This window comes from Helianthus annuus, chromosome 1 (assembly GCF_002127325.2).
Source record: "Helianthus annuus cultivar XRQ/B chromosome 1, HanXRQr2.0-SUNRISE, whole genome shotgun sequence".
Taxonomy (NCBI): domain Eukaryota; kingdom Viridiplantae; phylum Streptophyta; class Magnoliopsida; order Asterales; family Asteraceae; genus Helianthus; species Helianthus annuus.
Window position 1 is genome coordinate 138,384,772 of NC_035433.2, and position 20,454 is coordinate 138,405,225.

At 36.6% G+C, this 20,454-nt stretch overlaps 3 protein-coding genes and 1 long non-coding RNA gene across 8 annotated transcripts; 2 read left to right on the top strand and 2 right to left on the bottom strand.

Moving 5' to 3' along the window:
• The first annotated feature begins 1,916 nt into the window (after positions 1–1,916).
• On the top strand, positions 1,917–4,724 carry LOC110880389. Of its 4 annotated transcripts, XR_002559355.2 has the most exons (4): positions 1,918–2,093; positions 3,194–3,282; positions 3,603–3,692; positions 4,516–4,724. It is a non-coding gene; the product is annotated as an uncharacterized LOC110880389 (long non-coding RNA). The 4 variants fall into 4 exon arrangements; XR_004862744.1 differs by having other exon boundaries at positions 1,917–2,093; positions 3,194–3,692; XR_004862742.1 differs by having other exon boundaries at positions 1,919–2,093; positions 3,603–4,724.
• A 4,411-nt stretch (positions 4,725–9,135) lies between these two features.
• On the top strand, positions 9,136–10,782 carry LOC110880426 (universal stress protein PHOS34). The gene is made up of 4 exons (XM_022128951.2): positions 9,136–9,505; positions 10,041–10,144; positions 10,249–10,367; positions 10,467–10,782. The coding sequence occupies exons 1-4, from the start codon at positions 9,256–9,258 to the stop codon at positions 10,555–10,557; spliced, it is 564 nt and encodes a 187-aa protein (XP_021984643.1). The 5' UTR covers positions 9,136–9,255; the 3' UTR covers positions 10,558–10,782.
• Positions 10,783–10,937: 155 nt separating this feature from the next.
• Positions 10,938–20,136, bottom strand: LOC110880401 (rhomboid-like protein 15). 2 transcript variants are annotated; one of them, XM_022128944.2, is made up of 12 exons: positions 19,980–20,135; positions 16,686–16,851; positions 16,280–16,583; positions 15,706–15,738; positions 15,522–15,613; positions 15,367–15,440; positions 14,843–14,937; positions 14,683–14,752; positions 13,971–14,155; positions 12,109–12,181; positions 11,915–11,989; positions 10,938–11,237 (listed from the first exon to the last, which is right to left on the bottom strand). In XM_022128944.2, exons 1-12 carry the CDS (start codon positions 20,001–20,003, stop codon positions 11,232–11,234), a joined length of 1,197 nt encoding a protein of 398 aa, XP_021984636.1. In that variant the 5' UTR covers positions 20,004–20,135; the 3' UTR covers positions 10,938–11,231. The 2 variants fall into 2 exon arrangements, with proteins under 2 accessions (XP_021984636.1, XP_021984637.1); XM_022128945.2 differs by lacking the exons at positions 10,938–11,237; positions 11,915–11,989; positions 12,109–12,181 and adding an exon at positions 12,243–12,566 and having other exon boundaries at positions 19,980–20,136.
• On the bottom strand, positions 17,177–18,610 carry LOC118480441. Its single transcript, XM_035975294.1, has 2 exons — positions 18,472–18,610; positions 17,177–17,977 (listed from the first exon to the last, which is right to left on the bottom strand). Exons 1-2 carry the CDS (start codon positions 18,592–18,594, stop codon positions 17,366–17,368), a joined length of 735 nt encoding a protein of 244 aa, XP_035831187.1. The 5' UTR covers positions 18,595–18,610; the 3' UTR covers positions 17,177–17,365.
• Positions 20,137–20,454: the final 318 nt, after the last annotated feature.

Consider the following 20,454-nt stretch of genomic DNA (forward strand, 5'->3'; position numbering starts at 1 on the left):
ATAGGGATAAAGTTTGACTATCGCAAGTGATGAAATTCACACGGACAAGTCAAACGAATTAAATAAAGAATAAAGGACTTGGTTGAATAAAAGCGATGAGTTTCGCTAAGACGACCAAATAAAATTAAAATAAAGTTTTAATACATACCAGGACGGTTACTTTGATAGTGACTTCGGTAAGAAGCCCGATAGATGGGTAGGATTTTGAAAGCATGCGTAAACCAAGAGATGTGAACGCGAAATAGAAAGTCAAAAGACTCGGATTAGGAGTCATGATTAAAAGACGATGAGAATCTGTAAACAGAAATTCTGATAACTACGTTCAACTATTTTAAAGTTGAACAGGTCGAATAAAGGATAAAGTTTGACGTTCACAAGTGATGAAATTTCACGCGAACAAGCTAAACGGGTTAAATTAAGAATAACGCTTGGTAATATAGATAGGAAAAATGCAAACTAGCGAAACAAGAATGTTAAAAACATTAAGATAAAGAACCCGGGTAACGGATTGTAAAGAAGTATAGGTAAGGACCGGGTAACGGTAAGTGTAGGACAAACCGACGTGTAAATGACGATAGAAGTCATAAGGTCGGAAAGATAATTCGAAAGAAAACAAATGTAGCCTTAGACTACGGTCAAGGTTAAATGAAATCCAAAAATCAAAAGTAAATAATTCTAAACATAAAAGGAGGTGCCTTAACGCTATATGTATATATACAGTTGAATAAAGACTCGAATAAAAGATGATCTATGGGATCATCATGACCTACGGGATTAAAAGTAGTGCTAAGTCTACGGGACCAAAAAAAAGACACTTGGGTCACAAATAGAAAGAAACAAACTGTTGGGGTCTCACCTTAAAAAAAAAAGTAAAAAGGTGAAAATCTAAATAAATAGCCTACGAGGCTAAGTGAAAGAGCCCACGGGTCATTTGGGTTAAGCATGGGAGTTAGTTATAATTCCCTGCATTAAATAATAATAGAAGGGAATAAACCCTCGGAAGTAACATTCCTAGATATGAGAGAAAGACGTAAGATAATGAGAAGACGTAAACTAAAAATTTAGTTTTTAGTCAAAAGCAACGTTTTAACAAACTAAGTGGTATGAGGTGATTTAGGAAACCGCAAACACACGTAAGGCCGGATATGGCAGCGTAGTACACCCGGGTGACGAGGTATGAAGTGACGGCGACTAATTAGTCTAGTCGGTAAAACTATTCGAAGTCAAGATAGTGTCATGACAAATACCAAGCGCTTGTTAATATAGGATAAGCGCAGGATAAAACATGTTAACAAGCCTAACGCGAATGAGCGGTCAAGTGACAACTCGGTCACTAAAGATAAAGGATATAAGCTAAAAATAACGGCCCGCGAGGCCTTATACACGAAAGATGTACGCGTCAATATAAATTAAAACGTTAGATCGAAAGGAACGAATGAATATCTTGAAAACGAAACTAAGTTCGATTAGTCTAAATTAAAAGAAATACGTAAATAAGGTTTCGGGGACGAAACCTCTTTAAGGGGTAGACTTGTAACACCCTGAAAACGGGTTTGGTAATCAAACCACGTTAATACTAAAAGACGGGTAAAGTACCGTTAGTGATGAAAATTTTACCCGGTAAATATTAGGATTTAAGTAAATAACCCTAATATTAATTAAAAGGAGAATAAATGCTTTGAGAAAAGTAAGTTTATAAGAAGCCCGAGTTAACGGGACTTAAAATAAAACAGGTTATAACCCCCGGAACCTACTAAGTTAACTAGAAATAATTAACTTAGTTATAAATGGGTAATTAAGTGAATGAATAAAAAGATGAAAATCAAGACCAATAACTCTCTTTATAAAACCTCTAACATGAGGGACTAAATGTGGGAAACTAGAAAGTGTTTTAATTAAAACACTTATATTTATAAAAAAAAAAAAAGAGAAAAACACACTCCTCTGAGTGAGTTCGATCGACCAGAGCGCAGGAGAAGAAAGAAAGGGTAAAAAACCCTAGTTCAACAAATTCATCAAATTGAAGCCTAATTGCAGCCCTAAATTGATGCATGAATGCATAGAAACGATCACCTAATCAAGGGGATCACAAGGTATGTCAAAATTCGTTGTTTGATTCTATTCAAAATTCTGGATGAACAATTATAATCCAAAATTAGTATTGCATGAATGTTGTTTGGATGATATTGAAGTGAAATAGTGTTTAGGAGTAAACCCTAGACAAGTATATATTGAAATCATCCCTAGCACAAGTAAATTCAGATTTTGTTGATGTTAAATTCGTGTATGAGATGTTTTTAGGGTTTTGATTGCTAAAAATTGGTGTTATGATGTCAAGAACATGCTTAAATTGAAAGCTGAATTCAAACAACTCCTGATCAGAATTTACAGCCGACTTATATTGGCTGTAACCTGAATAAAACATGACAAAAACATGTGTTTCTTGAGTCTAAAATGTAATTCCAGGAAATATCTTTAAAACCCCACTGGAATCGCATTTTTTCGACAAAAATTGAGCGTTTTATTAATTTTTCCGTATCAAAGGTTCAAGTTGCGTTTTCTGGCAGAATTTGCAGCCCATTACGAATGTCATAACTCAATTTAGGAATTGAGTTATGATCTCAAATTCTTACTGTAGATAGTGTTAAGTGATTAGAAGAATCGCCAATTGGAATTTCGTTGATCGGATAAAAGAGGAATTCTAAATGAATTTTTTCGTAAGCTGCAGTCAGAAGTGACGAATCTTATTGCAGCTTAGTAAATGAATTTTTACGAGTTTTTGGTAAAGAGTTAGATCTTGAAATTTTAACACAAGGTCTAACCCTCCGAGTGGTACGCCACACAAAAAAATCATAATTTTTGAAGGCTTGTAAACAGGTTAAACAAGTCACCAAAAACAGCCCATTTTCAGTGATATGAAACGCCTAAATGAAATCGCGGCCTACTAGTTAGTATGTAAAATTTGATTTCGTTAAGAGTTCGGATGAAATATGCCTAAGTGAGTTCATTGAACCAAATGTGCATTTGAATATGTTGATAAGTCAATTGACTTTTAAAAAGTCAAACAGACCAATGATTAGATCGAATGATAATTTTGATATGGACGAATGATAAATTCGACATAAAACCCGTAGGATGGAATAGTTATAAATGATTATGACTAATCTAACCACCTTACGAAATATGATGATAGTTTGACGCCTAGCAAGCTAGATGGAAGCTTGTGGATGAAGCAGGTCAAACGGAGCAAGTACGGAAAGAAAAGCGTGGCATGGATGCAAGGTAAGTGAAACTTACACCTTTTATAGAATATGTGTCTACTCTATAAGTTATAAATACAATAGAGAAAATATTCGAAATAAGGTTTTCGACGCAAAATGATACGGGTCGGAACCAAAAACAAATGTTAAAAACCATAGTTAATGGTGAAACGGGGTGGAACGGTAAATTAGTCACGAAAGGACTAAGATAAAATGAGTTTTTGACGGCTACTTTATAAGTAAGCCTAAACTAATAAAAAGGGTAAAACGGGTCAAATGGTAATATTGATACTATTTGGCAATTAACGACTAATAAGTGTATGCCGAGTCTCATGCTCGCAGGATGAACGGCTCGGAAATTAGCGAAGCTATGAAATAGCAAATAAATGAAGACAAGGTATTAAAATGGGTCAATATGTTGATCCGAGCCAGGTACGCATAATTATGTTGTGGTTAAAAGTGTTATTTTTGGTCAAATAATTAGTGAGAGACTTCGTCTTAAAATAAGAGACTAGAATTGACCAAAAAGCCCTTGATGGGTGATTCGGGTAAACGACCGTTAGAGTTTGTTTAGAAACTTGTTTATTGATTTTGAAACCCTTAGATACATATAAAAAGTATAGGTAAAAACATTTGCGGGTCAAAGTAGACTAAGAAGTAAATTGTGGTTAAATGCTTAGATAGATACAAATGAATAGGTGAATGTAAACATCTACATAAACTCTAGGATGGGAGCGAAAACGTTAAGGTTTGACAAGCCCGGGATGGGCAAAATGATAGGAATTAACTATTTTCTTTTTAGAGCATGTAGTGAAATAATAATGCCAAACGGGTCGAATAATCACCTAAAGGACTTATGAGCCAACATTGGATAAATCAGATTTTTATGCAAACCAAGGTGATAAACGGGTCCGTAATTTAATTACAGACGCGTAGGAAAAAGAATCGTGTAAAACGGACATATGGATTAAAAGTTATGGCCATTTGAAGTTTAATTTTTGTTAAAAAAAAAAACTTGAGCTGGGCAGAAAATGCAGGTCCAGAAACGGACCTGCTGGAAATTAGTTTCCCCCGCGCCACGCGACGAGATCCGGTAATTGGGGCGCGACACGCGACAGAACAAGGGACTCCTCCGGCGTGTCGCGGGAGGCATGAATTGGAAAAATTTATTGTATTTTCATTTGTTGGTAAAGGGACTTGATAAAACTAGTTATCTTAGTATCAAAACTAACATTGATGTTGGTTTTGATTACAGGTAAACTTTAGTAAGCTTACGGATGAAGATCAAGCTCGTTGAAGGACCGAACACAATGCAGTTACAAGCTTCCGCACATAGTTTAGTCGTTATTTCTAAACGGGAAATTTTTACCAATCATGATGTAACGTTATAAAATTTAGAAAAATTTTAATTAACTTGTATTCTTAATTGATATGTAATCATAATTACATGTTTATTTTCGTAAATTATACTAAAACATTAAAATAATAGCAAGGGTGTTACACGAACGAACACGAACAAGGCCTTGTTCGTGTTCGTTCGTTAAGGAAGTAAATGTGTTCACGAACGGTTCATGAACACTTACCGAACGAGATTTTATGTTCGTGTTCGTTCATTAAGGAAATGAGCGTGTTCACGAACGGTTCACGAACCCAAACGAACACAAATAAATTTGGCGAATCGACGAAGGATAAAGATAGATGACCCAGAGAGTAACACTACTTGAATCCCTTATTGTGGAATGGATGTCGATTGTATTCGTGGATGTAAATAATGAGAAATGAAAGAGAAATGATGCATAAACAAGGTGAAACCGTGAAAGTGGGTTTACTAGTTTAATTGTTAGGGAAATAAAACAAATAAAAGTTTAATAATATAAAAAGTACAAATAAAATATAAGAAAGTACAAAGATTTTCAATTCAAACACAAACATATAACATAAACAAACGCAAATCAACAAATATTCACTAACACGCTCACGAACACCTTACCGAACGTTCACGAACACAATCGAACGAACGAGACCTCTGTTCATGTTCGTTCATTTAACTAATCGAACAAAATTTCTTTTTCATGTTCGTTCGTTTATTAAACGAACGAACATAAACGAACTTCCCGCCGAACGGTTCACGAACTGTTCGCTGAACGTTCGGTTCGTTTACAGCCCTATTCATTATCATTATACTCAGTAAATTCCACCAATAGCAAAGCTAAGGTAGGGTCTAAGAAAGGTAGATATAGCCAGCCTTACCTTTACCCGTGGAGGATAAAGGATATGAATATCTAAATATCTAAATATCTAATTGCTTAGGTGATGATGAATGAGATCCACCAACATATGAAGTAAGAACCATAATATATTTTGAACTCTACCTACAAAGGTTAAAAGATCTACGTGATAATTTAGTTCATCATCAAATTTGAGATGATTTTCTGGTGAAGACATGAGTTCTTGCATGGTCATGTATTCCTTTAAATTAAATCCTCTAATTTGGATATGAAAAGCTTTTTACTAGTGTAAGCATTCGTTTAAATTAAATCCTCTAATTTGGATATGAAAAGCTTTTTACTAGTGTAAGCCGTTGACTATATCAAGGAAGTGATAAGCATGTGAATATGTAATTCTTCAAAATACGGGGTTTAATTTAATTTATTGGATTTAAATAACCTTAACTTTTACCAACTGACCGATAATACTCTCAATTTTCATTTTGTAGTTAGTTGTATCACACTACTTCTAGCTTTCAACTTATTTTCCGACATCACTCCCAAACTAACCCAACACTAACCCAGTTTGCTGACGTCAGATGCCACATCACCAAACCAGTGCCACATTAGTTGCCACGTCATCAAAAAAGCTAAGTCAGATGTCACATCATAAAAAAACTAAATTAGATGCCACGTCAGATGACACGTCACCACACAAGTGTCACGTCAAGGAAAATAAGTTGAAAGTTGGGAGTGCTATCGGTCAATTAGTGAAAGTTGAGATAATTTAAATCTAATATCCCTAGTTTCTTTGGCGTATGATATTTATGTTTGTTCTTTAACCTCAATGATCAATGAATAATATATCAAGTGTGGGCATATCATATGAGAGGATCAACCCGATCATTAAATCAATAAAGCTACACTTTAATATCTAGAGAAAGACCATGATTGGTTAATTGTAGATGAAAAAGAAGATCTAAATTTGTGATCAGAAAGCATCATTTTAGGACACGTACAAAAGTAATGATCCATGTTCCCATGAATATCAGATTATTATCGGTATTCCACTATAGCGAATACCGTTATCGGAGGTTGCAAGGTGGGGCTAGAACAAAAAGATGAAAACCATTGAATTCATAAGAAAGAAAAAAAAGGTATTATTTCGCAATTTTTCACTGCCGTAAAAAGCCCAAAGTTACTGTCACGTAGTATTGAGCTCTCACTTACTTTTTTTACACACCATTAAAATAGTATTAACTAGTTGTTGGCCTTGGCCCCAATGGCGGACCCAGGATTTTATTTCAATGGGGTCCATTTTCGGGTCGGTCTTCGTTCGGGTCGAGTTAAAGTGAGGTTTGAACTAGATTTTTTAAAAAAATAAGAAAAATGGGCTTATTAAGGATTGAACCCATGACCTCTTAGTGGAAAAGAGGGAGATTTACCACTACACCAGCTTTCTTTTTATTTCTATGGTGTCCACCTAATTGTATTTATGGGGTCCATATACAATTTAATATACCGAATCTACTATTTTTTTAAAAAAGATTGGGGTCCGGGGACCCCGGTGGCACCAATGTGGGTCCGCCCCTGCTTGGCCCCCTACGTTGCGGTTAGAGGACGTAAAACCATGCTAATTAGCAACCGAACAACGATCAAAACCAGGAAAAAACGTAAAAAACACGAATTTCTAAAACCAAGAGGCTCACAAGACGTAAAACGTGGATGAAGTTGAAGTTATACTGATACGCATTAGAAAGTAGTGGGTATAAAAACTTGAAGGACCAAATGTGACCACCAAACATTATGCTAAGTAGCAACCGAATGACGACCAAATTAATGAAAAAACGTAAAACAAAACTAACAAAAAAATAAATTATTTAACTTTTGTGGCAAAATAATTAAAAAAAGCACAAAAAGACCAAAGAAAAGTCACTATTTATCCAAGTTAGAATCAGTATATATAGATAATTTTTTTAAAAGAAAGTATCTGTTTGATTGATGGTCATAAGAGTAACACTGGCAAATCGTGTCTTAACAGGTTTAACAGGTTTCTGACGGTGCGCACAACATAAGTTTCAAACATGATTACGACTCGTTTAACTACTTTCTACCTCATGTTTATAAAACAGTTTTATGTTTTATGTACAAAGATGAATAAATGATAGATCCTAACATTGTAATTTTAATTATTTTAAAAATTAAAAAAGTCAAAGGGTGTATTTTTCAGTCAAACATGTCTAATCGTGTCTTAACAGGTACCCAATTGCCAGCCCTGCATAAGACCCACCAACATGTTCCCTTTTCACGCTATGAAGGGGGTCACGGCCCCATAGGAGCGTTTAGAATTTGTTTCGAATTAGAAAAATTTGAAATTCGATTCGATTAAGTTTGATTCAATTATCGAGAATTCGTTTCGATTATAAGAATTCAAATTTGAGTCAAGTAAATCGAATACGAATTTATAATTTCCAATATTCAATTCGAAATTCGAATAAAATTATACTTTTTTATTTATTATTTTTATATATAATAAATATACAACTTTTATTGGGCTATACTATAAATTATTTTCAAAATTTATTCCAAGTATTAAAATTACCAATTACCAAACCAACTACATGGCCCATAACTAAAACCTAAGTAACAAACCCATCAATAGCTTTCTAACCCTAAAAAATATTAACTTGTAATGTGGAATGGTTATTCCTGACTTCTTGTTTGAATGTTAGACTTATGGTACTTTATTTGGAACTTTTTAATATGATATCGTGTGGCTACTTTAAAATTTATGTTTCATTTTGATATTTTTTTACATGTTTTAAAGAAGCTAAATCAAATTGAATTTGTTCGAATTCGATTCGAATTTGAATTTTTAATCGAATACAAATTGGGTTTTTTATTCAAATACGAATCCAAACCGAATTGGGTAGGTTTTAAACGATTTCAAATTCAAGGGAAAATAAAAATTATTGGAATAATTCGATTCAAATAATTTGAAAATTCGATATTCGGTACGATGAACACCCCTACAGCCCCCTCCTTTTCATGCCCCATGGGGCGGTGTGTAACACCCCTTCACCAGCCACGTGGAGGGGGCGAGTCAATAACAAATGGTTAAGGAGCAAAGAGCTTGTAGTTTAGAGGTATCTAGGTGTATTAGAAATGTGTCTTCCTATAAGACCATTAGGTGTGGAGCTTGTGGTCGGCCCGTGAAGCTGCCACTTGGGAGCGTGACCCCCTAAAACACCGCCGCCCACGAGCCTAGGGCCATGACAATCGTGGAGATCTCCACGCCTGGAACGATCCACGTGTCTCTTCTCTCAAAATAAGAAAAAAAGGAAGGGGAAGGAATAAAAAGGGACATTATCACACCCCATAGGATGGTGAAGGATGGGGTAATAAGACGGTGACGTGAAGGATGATGATGGTGGGAAGTATCACCTAATAGCCTAAAGTTGAGGTATCTAATCTCATAGTAGACAAGGGAAAGATTTATTAGGGGAAAAAAAGAAAGTAAAACCGAATAACCATTAGTTTTACATGTAACAAACTAAAAAAAAATCACTTTTCCACTCACATTTGGCCAATTCAATCGGCATATAAATTTTATACAAATCATTTTTATATAAATAAATTCAATAATAGCACAAAGTGTTAAAATGATGTGCAACTAACTAAATATTATAACGTCAATAAGGACACCCACGTACAATTCTCTCTATAAATACACATAGAATGATAGAAGTCTAGGATCACTATCATTTCTCCAACATTGAAACAAAGGTATGGAGACAGTAATCAGAGGTGAAGAGAACGCGGTGCAACCGATGAATAATGTTGAGGAGACAGCGGAGCAGAAGACCGCAATGAAGATATGGATAGCTGTGGATGAGAGTGAAGGGAGTTTCTACGCCCTCGAATGGGCCCTTCAACATCTTTTCCTCCACCATGATGCAACGGATAACAAGTCTGTCACGGTGGTTCATGTCCAACCTCCCTTTCAACCGACTTACACTGCCCTTTCTGTCGGTCCTGGTAAGTGGTGGAGCCGGCCATGCTACTGATTCATTTGGTCAGACAAGTTGAACCAGATTCCAAAAACTGGGTGACGTAATATTGAGTTTTAGAAATTATATATATAATATTATGGACCGCATAGTAGCTTTTGCTACAGGTGAGATTTTACTAGACTACCACGAGGTTATATCTAAAAGAATAGAAAAAACATATAGAAAAGAAAAACAATATAATGAATAAATATTTTAAACGGGGGAGCATTTAATTTATTAGCTATCAAGTAATATAAGATCCAATATCTTTTAGGTTTTATTGGATACATTTGTTTGTTATTTCTCTAGCTTAGTTGATAAACACTTTCATTTATGCATGAGAGGTCCAGATTCAAATCTTATAATTTATATATAAATATATATAATATATAAAAAGGCTAACCTTTTTAAAAAAAAAAAATTACTCAAAACATGTCCAACCACTGACCATCTAAACCAGGTCACTGGTTCAACTACAAGTCATCCAAAACCCGATTAATAACACATTTTATTCGTCGCAGTTTTATTTTCGACATCTGGGGCGAGGGAATCAGTGGAGAAAGCAGAGGAAGAAAGCGCAGCAAAAGTCCTTGCTCGTGCTTCGGAATTATGTGACCAGCATAAGGTTAATCATGTTTTTAAATAGCATTTTTTCTTTTTTTTTCCTAATATTTTGAAAGCATTTTCTGACAGAAAATATACATAAAAAATGTTTTATAATTCTGACAGATAAAAGCAGAGTGTTTGGTGTTGAAAGGAAAGCCAAAGGAGATACTGGTTGAAGCTGTAGAGCAAATGAATATTGATCTTCTTGTTGTTGGTAGCAGAGGTCTAGGCCAGATCAAGAGGTATTATAGAATATATTTAAAGGCTTAATTATCACTTAAATATTTGAAAAATGCCATTTTTATTAAAAATGGAATAACCGTCAATCATCGCGTTCGCAGGGCTGTACTTGGAAGCATTAGCGATTACTGTGCACATCATGCAAACTGTCCAGTTCTTATTGTGCGTCCCCCAAAGGCATCAGAAAACTGAACTGAATTTACATTGGTCATTTCCCGTGAGTCGTATAAGTGTGGTGTTGGTTGTGTAATAATTACGCGTAAACCCTTATAGTGTTGTTTAAGTAAATGGAGACCATGTTGTCGAATTTATGTATGAATCTTAATACTTAATGTAAGTTATTCACGACTCGCTGTATTGTTTACACTGTCAAGTTTGTATTGGTAATTGAGTATCATATAACTTTTGTATTGGTAATTGATATTTCACACTATGTCGCGATCTATTTATAAAACGGTACTGTTTCACGTCAAAACGACTGACCCATATGACATGTACCAAAAGTTACCGTTGTGACTCGTTACAGACGACTAACCTATTTGACAGTTTTGACCCATAAATCAATCAGCCAATTTGCCACCTCTAGAAAAACTAATTGTCCATAAAAGGTGAGGGTTTTAACAATCATCAATCCTATACATGGTTTAACTACATTAAACCCAACCAAGAACAGATATTTTCCATTTTTTTAATTGTTAGTGTTACTACCGTATAAAAGCGTATAAACAGAAACTAAAAAGATTAAAAAAAGAAAGTAAAATTAGAAAGATCATTAGACATAGATGCAGATACCCGCAAACATGGACCTCCTTGAGCTGCATACGCCTGTCGTATTAATGTGCTCATCAACAACCAGCCTGTACAAGTCAACCCTACACAGTAGAGATAAACAAATCAACCAATTTAGAGATAAACAAACCCTCCGACCTCGTATACTATTTATTAAAAAAAGAGTAAAATGCCATTTTCGTTCCTGAGGTTTGGTCAGTTTTGCGACTTTCGTCCAAAGGTTTATTTTTCTGCATCTGGATCCAAAAGGTTTGAAATTGTCATCCAGCCCGTTAACTCCATCTATTTTTCTCTGTTAAGTCAAGGGTATTTCCGTCTTTTTGCTAGCTTAAAGGGGAATTCGGTCTTTTTCACTTTATGTAAAAAGACCAAATACCCCAGAAAAGGACCGAATACCCCTTTAAGTTAACAAAACAAACGGAAATACCCCCGGCTTAATGAATAAAAATGGATGGAGTTAACGAGCTGGACGAAAACGGCAAGATTTAAAACCTTTTGGATCCAGATGCGAAAAAACAAACCTTTGGACGAAAGTTGCAAAACTGGCCAAACCTCAGGAACAAAAAATAGCTTTTTACTTAAAAATAAATTAATTGATTATTGTAATGACAAACGTTAATCATTGAAGTCCTACAAAGAAAGACAAAAGGTGTGCGTGGGTCACTCAGCCCAGCCCGAACCGTTTGGCTTCAACCCGGGACCTGGACCAAGCTGTTACCAAGCCCACCTATTTTGCCACATCACTCGCGCATATACTTACCTGTAGGGTCATGAGTATTTCAACTGCTACATTGAGATCCCCATCAGCAGCAGCTATGGCAACTTCAACCTGCGTCTGAAACAACCCCAAACTTCTTTTAGAAAACACGAGGGGGAGGGGGGGGGGGGGGGGTTACAACACAGGACAGAACAATGAAGGGGAATATCTTCATTTAGGGGATCAATATAGCATACCTTATCAAAACCCATTGCTAAAAGCTTTTGAATCTCTTCATCTGATGGAACAGTTGCCTCTATCCCTGGCTGCCTAAATTATAAACAAACAATAAAGATGATTCAAATAACCTTTAAATTGATTAAACAAGTAGTTTTTTGGGGCAGTTTTAGCCATGATAACAAAGCTCTTCTTGCTAAACCCAATAATAAATATCAAAACATATCACACCCTTATTTCCCGGTAAGCGACTTTGGTTGGATTTACATATTTTGAAAGTCAAAGTAAAACGCGCTTAATGCAACACGGAAGTCTAACTTATGTCTTACAAATGAAAAATCACTGATAGATCCTAACTCTACTGAATTGTTCAACAAAACATAATCATCGAATGTAGTGCCAAGTCTTCTCTCTAATAGCCATCGATGCGCTCAGTTCGTCTTTCCCTAACCATTGCTACTGGAAGGGTCAAACACTCCTGAAATACATGCTAAAAAGGTCAGCTTATGCTGGTAAGTTCTAACGTTTAGTACTTCAAATCAGTTTCTTGATAAATATCACGTTATTTCAGAAAAAAACTCAGTTTAAAGTACCAACACAAAGATTAGTACACGTGTGAGGCAGCCCGAAGGTTCCCGTATCATTTGTGAGGCGCCTGAAGGTCCTTCTGTCACTCGCGAGGCTGCCCGAAGGTCCTCCTGTCACTTGCGAGGCTGCCCAAAGGTCCTCCTGTGACTCCTGTCACTTGTGAGGCTGCCCGGAGGTCCTCCTGTGACCTGTCACTCGCGAAGCTGCCCAAAGGTCCTCTACAGCTAAATAACTAGTTAACTACTACAAGGCTAGTTGAAGTTCCTATATCACTTATGAGGCTGCCCAAAGGTCCTCTACAACGATTCAACTACCACAAGGCTACCCAAAGATCCCCTATTGCATATGAGGTTGCCCAAAGGTCCCCTACAGTATTTAAGATACTTTTAATTTGCAGCAGACTTTATAAACACATATATACAAGTAATGATTTCTCCTAGCCTGTAATCTTTGAAACCAATAACTTTTGCAAACATTGATCGCAAAATAAATGTTAATCACCTTAGCCTCTTCTTCTATTAACAACCGTCAACCATTCACAACAAATATCGAAACATCTCGCTTTCTAGACGTCCCATAATCGTGATTTTCACAATTATTTTATATTCATTAGTGGATAAAAACTCTACTAATCGACTAACTCGATCACAATTGTTAGTAAAATGCGTAAACAAATCCGTTTGATCACCCCTCATCACTGCTGTCGCTCAGAGCCACCGCCACTCGGTGCCCGCCACCCTCGGTTCAGTCATAATTCATTGTTGAGATTCAACACCTACTAGCACCACCTAGTTTCCGTTCCCCAACGTTGCCCAGAAGCTTCCCACTTTCTCTCTATCTCTCTGTCTCGGCTGAACACAAACGAGAGGGGAGGATGGCTGCCAATCGGTTATAGCCTTATACTCAATCTCGTTTCTTTTGAACTTCAAGATAATCTCCAAACCTCAAGTTTATCCCGTAAGCTCATTCCAGTGATAAAGTAAATAATATATTTAGTTTATTTTTCTGAAAATAAATAACTCTTTTAACTTTTGAAAAACGCTTGTATTAGTCACTATGAACCTAGAGTTGTATTTGATTGCTACAGCTTTCTTGATTCTGGAAGGCGATAATTTAAGCAACATGTTTCCACTTGCATGTGGATATTTATGGGGTTCACGTAAGTAGCAAGAAGAGCTTTGTTATCATGGTTGCTGCCATCATACTCCCGACAACTTGGTTATCCTACCCATATTGACACCTCTACCCACGAATAAACTGCAAATGCAAACTCGCTAACTTAGAATTGCAATACCTTCTATTGATTCTCTGTTGTCCTGCATCTATTGCTTCCTGACTCGACGGGTGAACCGGGCTGTTGCCACTTTCTAAAAGTCTAGCTTGTAGACTCGAGTCATTACCATTGGTGGGGCCCGTTTCGCTTTGAGGTGCACTAAGTGTCCTTCCACGCCCAGGGAATCTGCTATTTTCTTCTGTTGACTGCATAAAATTTAAAAATAAAAAAAATACACAAGTTCATGATATAAGATATTACATTTTAACACCAACACTTTGTACGCTTCGATATAGTTATTACATTTCCTAACAATCAATGAAGGCTCCCACTATTTTTACACCCCTACATCTATACGACCCGTATAGAGTTATACGGGTCGTATAGGAAAATGTTGCACAAAAGAAATGTCAGAGAATGTTTTTTGTCTCCATCTATACGAGCCGTATAACATTATACGACCTGTATAGAATGTTATACGACCCATATAATGAATGCTAATGCTATACGACCCAAACCTCATATAACGTTATACTACCTGTATAAAGTCATACCACTCGTATAATGTTATACGACCCAATATTTTCTCCATCTATACGAGCCGTATAGCATTATACGACCCAATATTTGTGATGTCAGATTATTCTATACGAGCCGCATAACCCTATATGACCCGTATAAAGGGTATTAACACCCTTAATGAATTTACATCAATTTCGTACGTAATTGATACCTGCGGAAGCACCTCTCTACGTGGCATCCATGAAGACAAGTTTGTCCACATATTCCCAGCCATAGATTCACTGATAATTATATAAATATACATTTTTAAAGGATACATTGCTAAAAAGGGTTGAAATAGTCAAATTTTGAGATTAAAAGAGACAAACTACCTGGATGTTGTGTTACGAGTGGTATATGTAGGGATGTATCCAGAAGGATCACCACCTGTGCACATTATATATTTCGGTCTACGCACACAAGTTGACTGCAAAACAACACAAAGAGAAGAAATATTAACAACAGAAACAGTTAATATATTATCAATGACTCTGAATCATGGTTTTAAAAAATGTTTGAGGCGTGCGCCTCAAGGCGCATCTCAAGGCGAAACGCCCAAAAAACGATTCTGAGGCGTGCCTCAGGGGTTTTTTGTTGTATGTGCGCCTCAGAAGGGCTGAGGCGCTACAAAAGCTGCGTCTCAGGTACGCCTCATGGGTTTTTGATATTAGTTTTTGATATTTTTGACTTTTTGAGTCAATTTCAAGCAATTTATGTCTGTATTAGATATATAATTTTTATATCTATTTTTTAATTCCGCCTCGGTTCGCCTCGAGGCTTACGCCTCGTGAGGCGAAGGGAAAACGCCTCGAAACTCGTTTCCGTTTTTTTAAACCTTGCTCTGAATGATACTTACAAGCCAAGAAGCAGATTCTATGCCCGAAAAGAAAGAGCTGCCCGGAATTATAAAGTTGAATAAACCATACGTATCTGAAACGGGAAAAAAATGTGTTACAAGAACAATAAAATACGGAAGAACACTTAGGTCGAAGAGTGGAAAAAAAAACGTACACGCAAATCCAGATAAAATCCCGCATAAGTGTCCAAGTAATGAGATGTTTGTCATAAGAAGCTGGAACACCACCAATAACATCCATGGATACCTGAAGCACGTTTCAATCATGAATTCAATTGACGTAACGTAAAAAAAAGTGAAAACAAATGAGATTGCGTGATAACAGATACAGATACTTACAATTTGGCAGGTACGTTGAAAAGTCCAAACACACTACAAAAGAGAATATATAGATCAGTAGTTCAGTACCAAACTACCAAAACAGTAATTTAGTATCTATAATAAGAAGGGTAAATTGCATTTTACGTCCTTTAACTTTGAGCAAAATTGCAGGCGTTGTCCTTTAACTAACAAAATTACACTGGAAATCCTTTATGTTACAATTTCTCATCATGCGGTGTCCTTTTGCCCTAACTCAGTTAGTTTTTTCTGTTAACTGTTAACACGTGCCACTCACATGAGGGCATAATGGTCATTTTCACTTAATAACTAAAACAAAATAAATATAAAAATTACCCGTGAAACTTCAAGTGGAAGATATATTTCGAGTGATAATGACCATTATACCCTCACGTGGGTGGCACATGTTAAGCATTAACATAAAAAATAATTGGGTTAGGGCAAAAAGACCGCATGATGAGAAATTGTAACATAAAGGACATCCAGTGTAATTTTGTTAGTTAAATGATAGCGCCTGCAATTTTGCTCAAACTTAAAGGACGTAAAATGCAATTTACCGTAATAAGAAACTAACCTTCTAGATTGGACTCCACTTAAGCTTGTTTCTATAACAATCATGGAGAATAGAACACCCGAAAAGCCAATCGCACACTCGTCCATGAAATGATTATATGAGTAAACCGGATTGAAGGCAGCTATTAATGTAATTAAAAGGTGAAAGATAGCGCTAGTTGTAGCCAACAAAACAATCACGTATAACAGACGGATTGAACCCATAACTCTTTCCAACTCTGAGCCTAAAGGAACTAGGGCCATCATATTGAAAACAAGATGGAGTATTGAACCGTGAAATAAAATAGATGTGAAAACCCTGTAAACTGCAAAGGAAAAGAGACCGTCGCGTTCAAAAAAGTAAATACATAACATAAAATACAATATTTATTCATTTACTCAGAATAAAATCAGTACAGAGTACAGACCTTGAAACTTTGAAATAACAGCAGAGGGCAAGAAGCATACTTCTAGAAAAGAGTCGTATCCTATCAAAAGACAAACCAGGTATATCGCAGTGCAAACCGCAACCACCACAGACGTAAGAAACGGCATGCCTTCCCACCATTGCTTGAATCTTGTAGGCAAACCTGCCTGTTCAGAACACAAATCAATTCAGTACCAACATAAACACCATTACACCGACCCAAATTTCAATATCTATAAAAAAAATCAATCATTCTGTTGACAATTATCCATTTCCCCCTATCTAGGTACTGGATCCGTAATTCAACATAATATCATAACAACAATCCAGAAATCACACAATCAGATAATTAGGAATTCTCACTCTGATTCAACAACAAAAACCATACCCAGTAAATCCCACTTATAGCAAAGCTATCGGTAGGGTCTGGGGAGGGTGAGATGTAGGCAAGTGATAGAAACTGGAGAATTTGATTGATAAAAATAGGGAAAATAAGGGATAGTTAGCCTGATTCGAGATAGGCAAATCTCCAAACACAAGACACGATAATGAATAAAAACTGGACAAAGAAAATAGATGACTAAAGGCCTATTTATTCTTGAGGATTGCTGGAAGTTTCCCCTTATTTTAGCCTTTGAAATAGTTGCTGAATCATGGCTGCTGAAATCATGGGATAATATCTTAATTATGCAGGGAGATGATTGTGCATTTGATTGAGAGGATCAGTTTGGATCTTATCATTACTTCCCGCCTGGTAAAACGACTTGTCCTCAAGTCGATTATCCAATAGTTGTGCCAAGCGATGAGCCATTCAATTATAGGTTGACACGCTTCATAAACCAATAGATTAGCCCAACCGGATTGTGGTTGTAGATCGAGCCTGGCCACAACATTCGGTGGACCATGGTGGTTGTCTTTCACGTCTCTGCTACCATCTCTCCGATTTGCAGCTTCTTTGGGAAACTTGGGAACCGTCTTCTTCCCTACCACTTGTGGGTCCTTCCTTACATGATCTAGATCCAAAACTTCAGCACCTTTGGTTGAGTGATGAAGAGTACTTTGGATAGGACCATTTTCTTTAGGCGAATTAACATTTGGAATGAAATCATCATCTTCATCGCCTTCGATTTCTTGATCTTTTGGCGATTGACTTCGGTAATCAACCCGCTCAAACTTCTGGTGATTCTCAATGACTTTGGGATCTAGATCATCTGGGTTGAAACTTGTGTGCATGATCATCTGATTCTTGATTTCTTCACAGTAACTGCCATCCCTAATCATTTGAGTCTTGATCTTGGTTTTAAAATGCGCGCATAATGCGCGCATAATGCGTGATGCGCCCGTTGCGCTAGTAAGAGCGCATCGCAACACCTGATGCGTTGCATTTACATGATGCGGTGATATTGCGACAATTGCGCGTAATGCGCCCTTCGCAAAATGCGCCATGATGCACGCATCATTGTTTGTTACGTTTTTTTTCCCAGATTTTATGAAATGGGTTGGGTTTTTTCAATAATTAATATTTTAGCATGCTTGATTTGAACCATTATGGTTCCTAAACACTTTTTATGGTTCTAGAAACATTTTAGGAAGCTTGATTTGAACCAAAAAGCACAATTCTTATCTTATTATGTCGATTGTTTTAGTATAAATAATTTTTTAGTATATTTTTATAAAGAGCGCATCGCATACGTGATGCGTTCGCATCACGCATTACGCATCACGCATCAGATTTTTGGACCAAACGCATCGGAGCGCATCACGCAATTTAAAACCAAGGTCTTGATTGCTGCAACATCATCCTTCATGGCTGCAATATCATCCTCCATGGTTGCTAAGATGGCGTCTAATCGTGCCGCAATCGCTGATAACTGGGCAGAGATAACCAAATTCCGGGTTGTAGGCGTCATTCAACTTCCCGGCAATGGAACCAAATGATAGAAACTGGAGAATTTGATTAATAAAAATAGGGAAAATAAGGGATAGTTAGCCTGATTCGAGATAGGCAAATCTCCAAACATAAGACACGATAATGAATAAAAACTGGACAAAGAAAATAGATGACTAAAGGCCTATTTATTCTTGAGGATTGCTGGAAGTTTCCCCTTATTTTAGCCTTTGAAATAGTTGCTGAATCATGGCTGCTGAAATCATGGGATAATATCTTAATTATGCAGGGAGATGATTGTGCATTTGATTGAGAGGATCAGTTTGGATCTTATCAGCAAGCCTTACCTCTATCCCAAGGGATAAAGAGGCTGCTTCCGGTGAGACCCCCAGCTCCAACGCCATATCCAGATATCAAAGTTACATCCAAACATACAAGGCACATAGCTACTAAAAAAACAACATAAACAGTGCACTAAAGATATTTTTAGCAAATATACAATTAGTGACATACAACATAACATAAAAACACACAGACAAGCAATAACATGCAAAGGCCCCCAAAGCACATCAACACGCTAATCTCCTTAGAAAAGACCAACATCCTAAGCTCTTAAAGAACGAGTTTAATGTTAAACCAAACTATCGTCCTAAAAGTCCTTAACCTCAATCTTACGTCTCCACGAACTCCTATCCTGGACCATGTCCTTAGAGAGGTGCAACTCTAGCAAATCCTGTCTCACTCTGATTCAGTTAAACCTAAAATAAATACAGGATAGCACTCAATCACCTAATTTTTCTACGCAGTATCTTAGCATTTGAAACTTGTGTTATGAACTTATGATCACTTTAAAACCCTATAGATTCCTAATTCGATTGTCATCAAATTAGGAACAAATCTAACTCAACTATTATCAACCTTCTATTTCTCGCTGAAAAGGTACAAGACACGAACACACACACGTGCACGAAGATGCTGCAATCAATCATTCTGTTAACAAGTATCCATTTCCCTTATCTAGGTATTAGATCCATGTTTCAAATTGATCAACATAATGTCATAAGAACAATCTAGAAATCACACAATCAGATAATTATGAGTTCTCAATTCTCAATCTGATTCAGTTAAACCTAATTATATAAATACTGAGAACATACTAGAAACTACAACATAGCAATTGAAACTTGTGTAATGATCACTATAAAACCCTACAGATTCCAATTTTTAGATTCTCATCGAATTAGGAACAAATCTTACTTAACTAGTAATAAACTACCATTTCTTGCTGAAAAAGTAAGAGATACGAACACACACAGGTGTATGAAGATGCTGAAATTGAAATTAAAGCTACTTGTTACTAGTTGAAGCGAGAAAATTGAAACGAGTGCAAGGTGTTTGATGAAATACCTCAGAGACAATGTTTGATCTCATCGTTTGCTGCAATTTGGTTAGAGGAAACTGGAAATCAGTAGTCGTTATTTGTTTGTTTGGTTTACCGACGGTTCTCGACGTTTCGTCGACTTTGATCCCGGTGGGGTTATCGAAACGGGCCTTTGTAAGAAAAGGTTTTGGGCTTGTCGATAACACAACAAAAGTGTTGATTTTTAGGCCCAAATTAAATTTTTTATTTTCTTTTTAACTCACAACCCAAAGTGAGGATGACCTCGGTACCGAGCAGTACCGGAACTGAAAGTACCGGTACTAAAAATCCCCAAGAGTAGGTATCGGTACCGAATATACCCGGTACGGTACGGTTCGGTACCGGTATAGTACCGGTATTTGAGGGTAAAAACCGGTAAATACCGGTATCGTACCGGACCGGTACCGAAAATGTCAAAAGTCGGTACCGAAAATGTACTCGGTTCGGCAAATTCGGTACCGG

What these genes read in the sequence shown, in the direction of transcription:
- LOC110880401 (XM_022128944.2), bottom strand. Translation starts at nt 20,003, where the DNA reads ATGAGATCAAACATTGTCTCTGAG. An exon ending in AGTGGAGTCCAATCTAGAAG is followed by an intron (nt 15,739 to 16,279) that starts GTTAGTTTCTTA and finishes TCTCTTTTGTAG; the next exon opens with TGTGTTTGGACTTTTCAACG. An exon ending in TAGCAATGGGTTTTGATAAG is followed by an intron (nt 11,990 to 12,108) that starts GTATGCTATATT and finishes GGGTTGTTTCAG; the next exon opens with ACGCAGGTTGAAGTTGCCAT.
- LOC118480441 (XM_035975294.1), bottom strand. Translation starts at nt 18,594, where the DNA reads ATGACGCCTACAACCCGGAATTTGGTTATCTCTGCCCAGTTATCAGCG. An exon ending in TGAAGGATGATGTTGCAGCA is followed by an intron (nt 17,978 to 18,471) that starts ATCAAGACCTTG and finishes TTTAAAACCAAG; the next exon opens with ATCAAGACTCAAATGATTAG.
- LOC110880426 (XM_022128951.2), top strand. Translation starts at nt 9,256, where the DNA reads ATGGAGACAGTAATCAGAGGTGAAGAGAACGCGGTGCAACCGATGAAT. An exon ending in TGCCCTTTCTGTCGGTCCTG is followed by an intron (nt 9,506 to 10,040) that starts GTAAGTGGTGGA and finishes TATTCGTCGCAG; the next exon opens with TTTTATTTTCGACATCTGGG. An exon ending in GGTCTAGGCCAGATCAAGAG is followed by an intron (nt 10,368 to 10,466) that starts GTATTATAGAAT and finishes TCGCGTTCGCAG; the next exon opens with GGCTGTACTTGGAAGCATTA.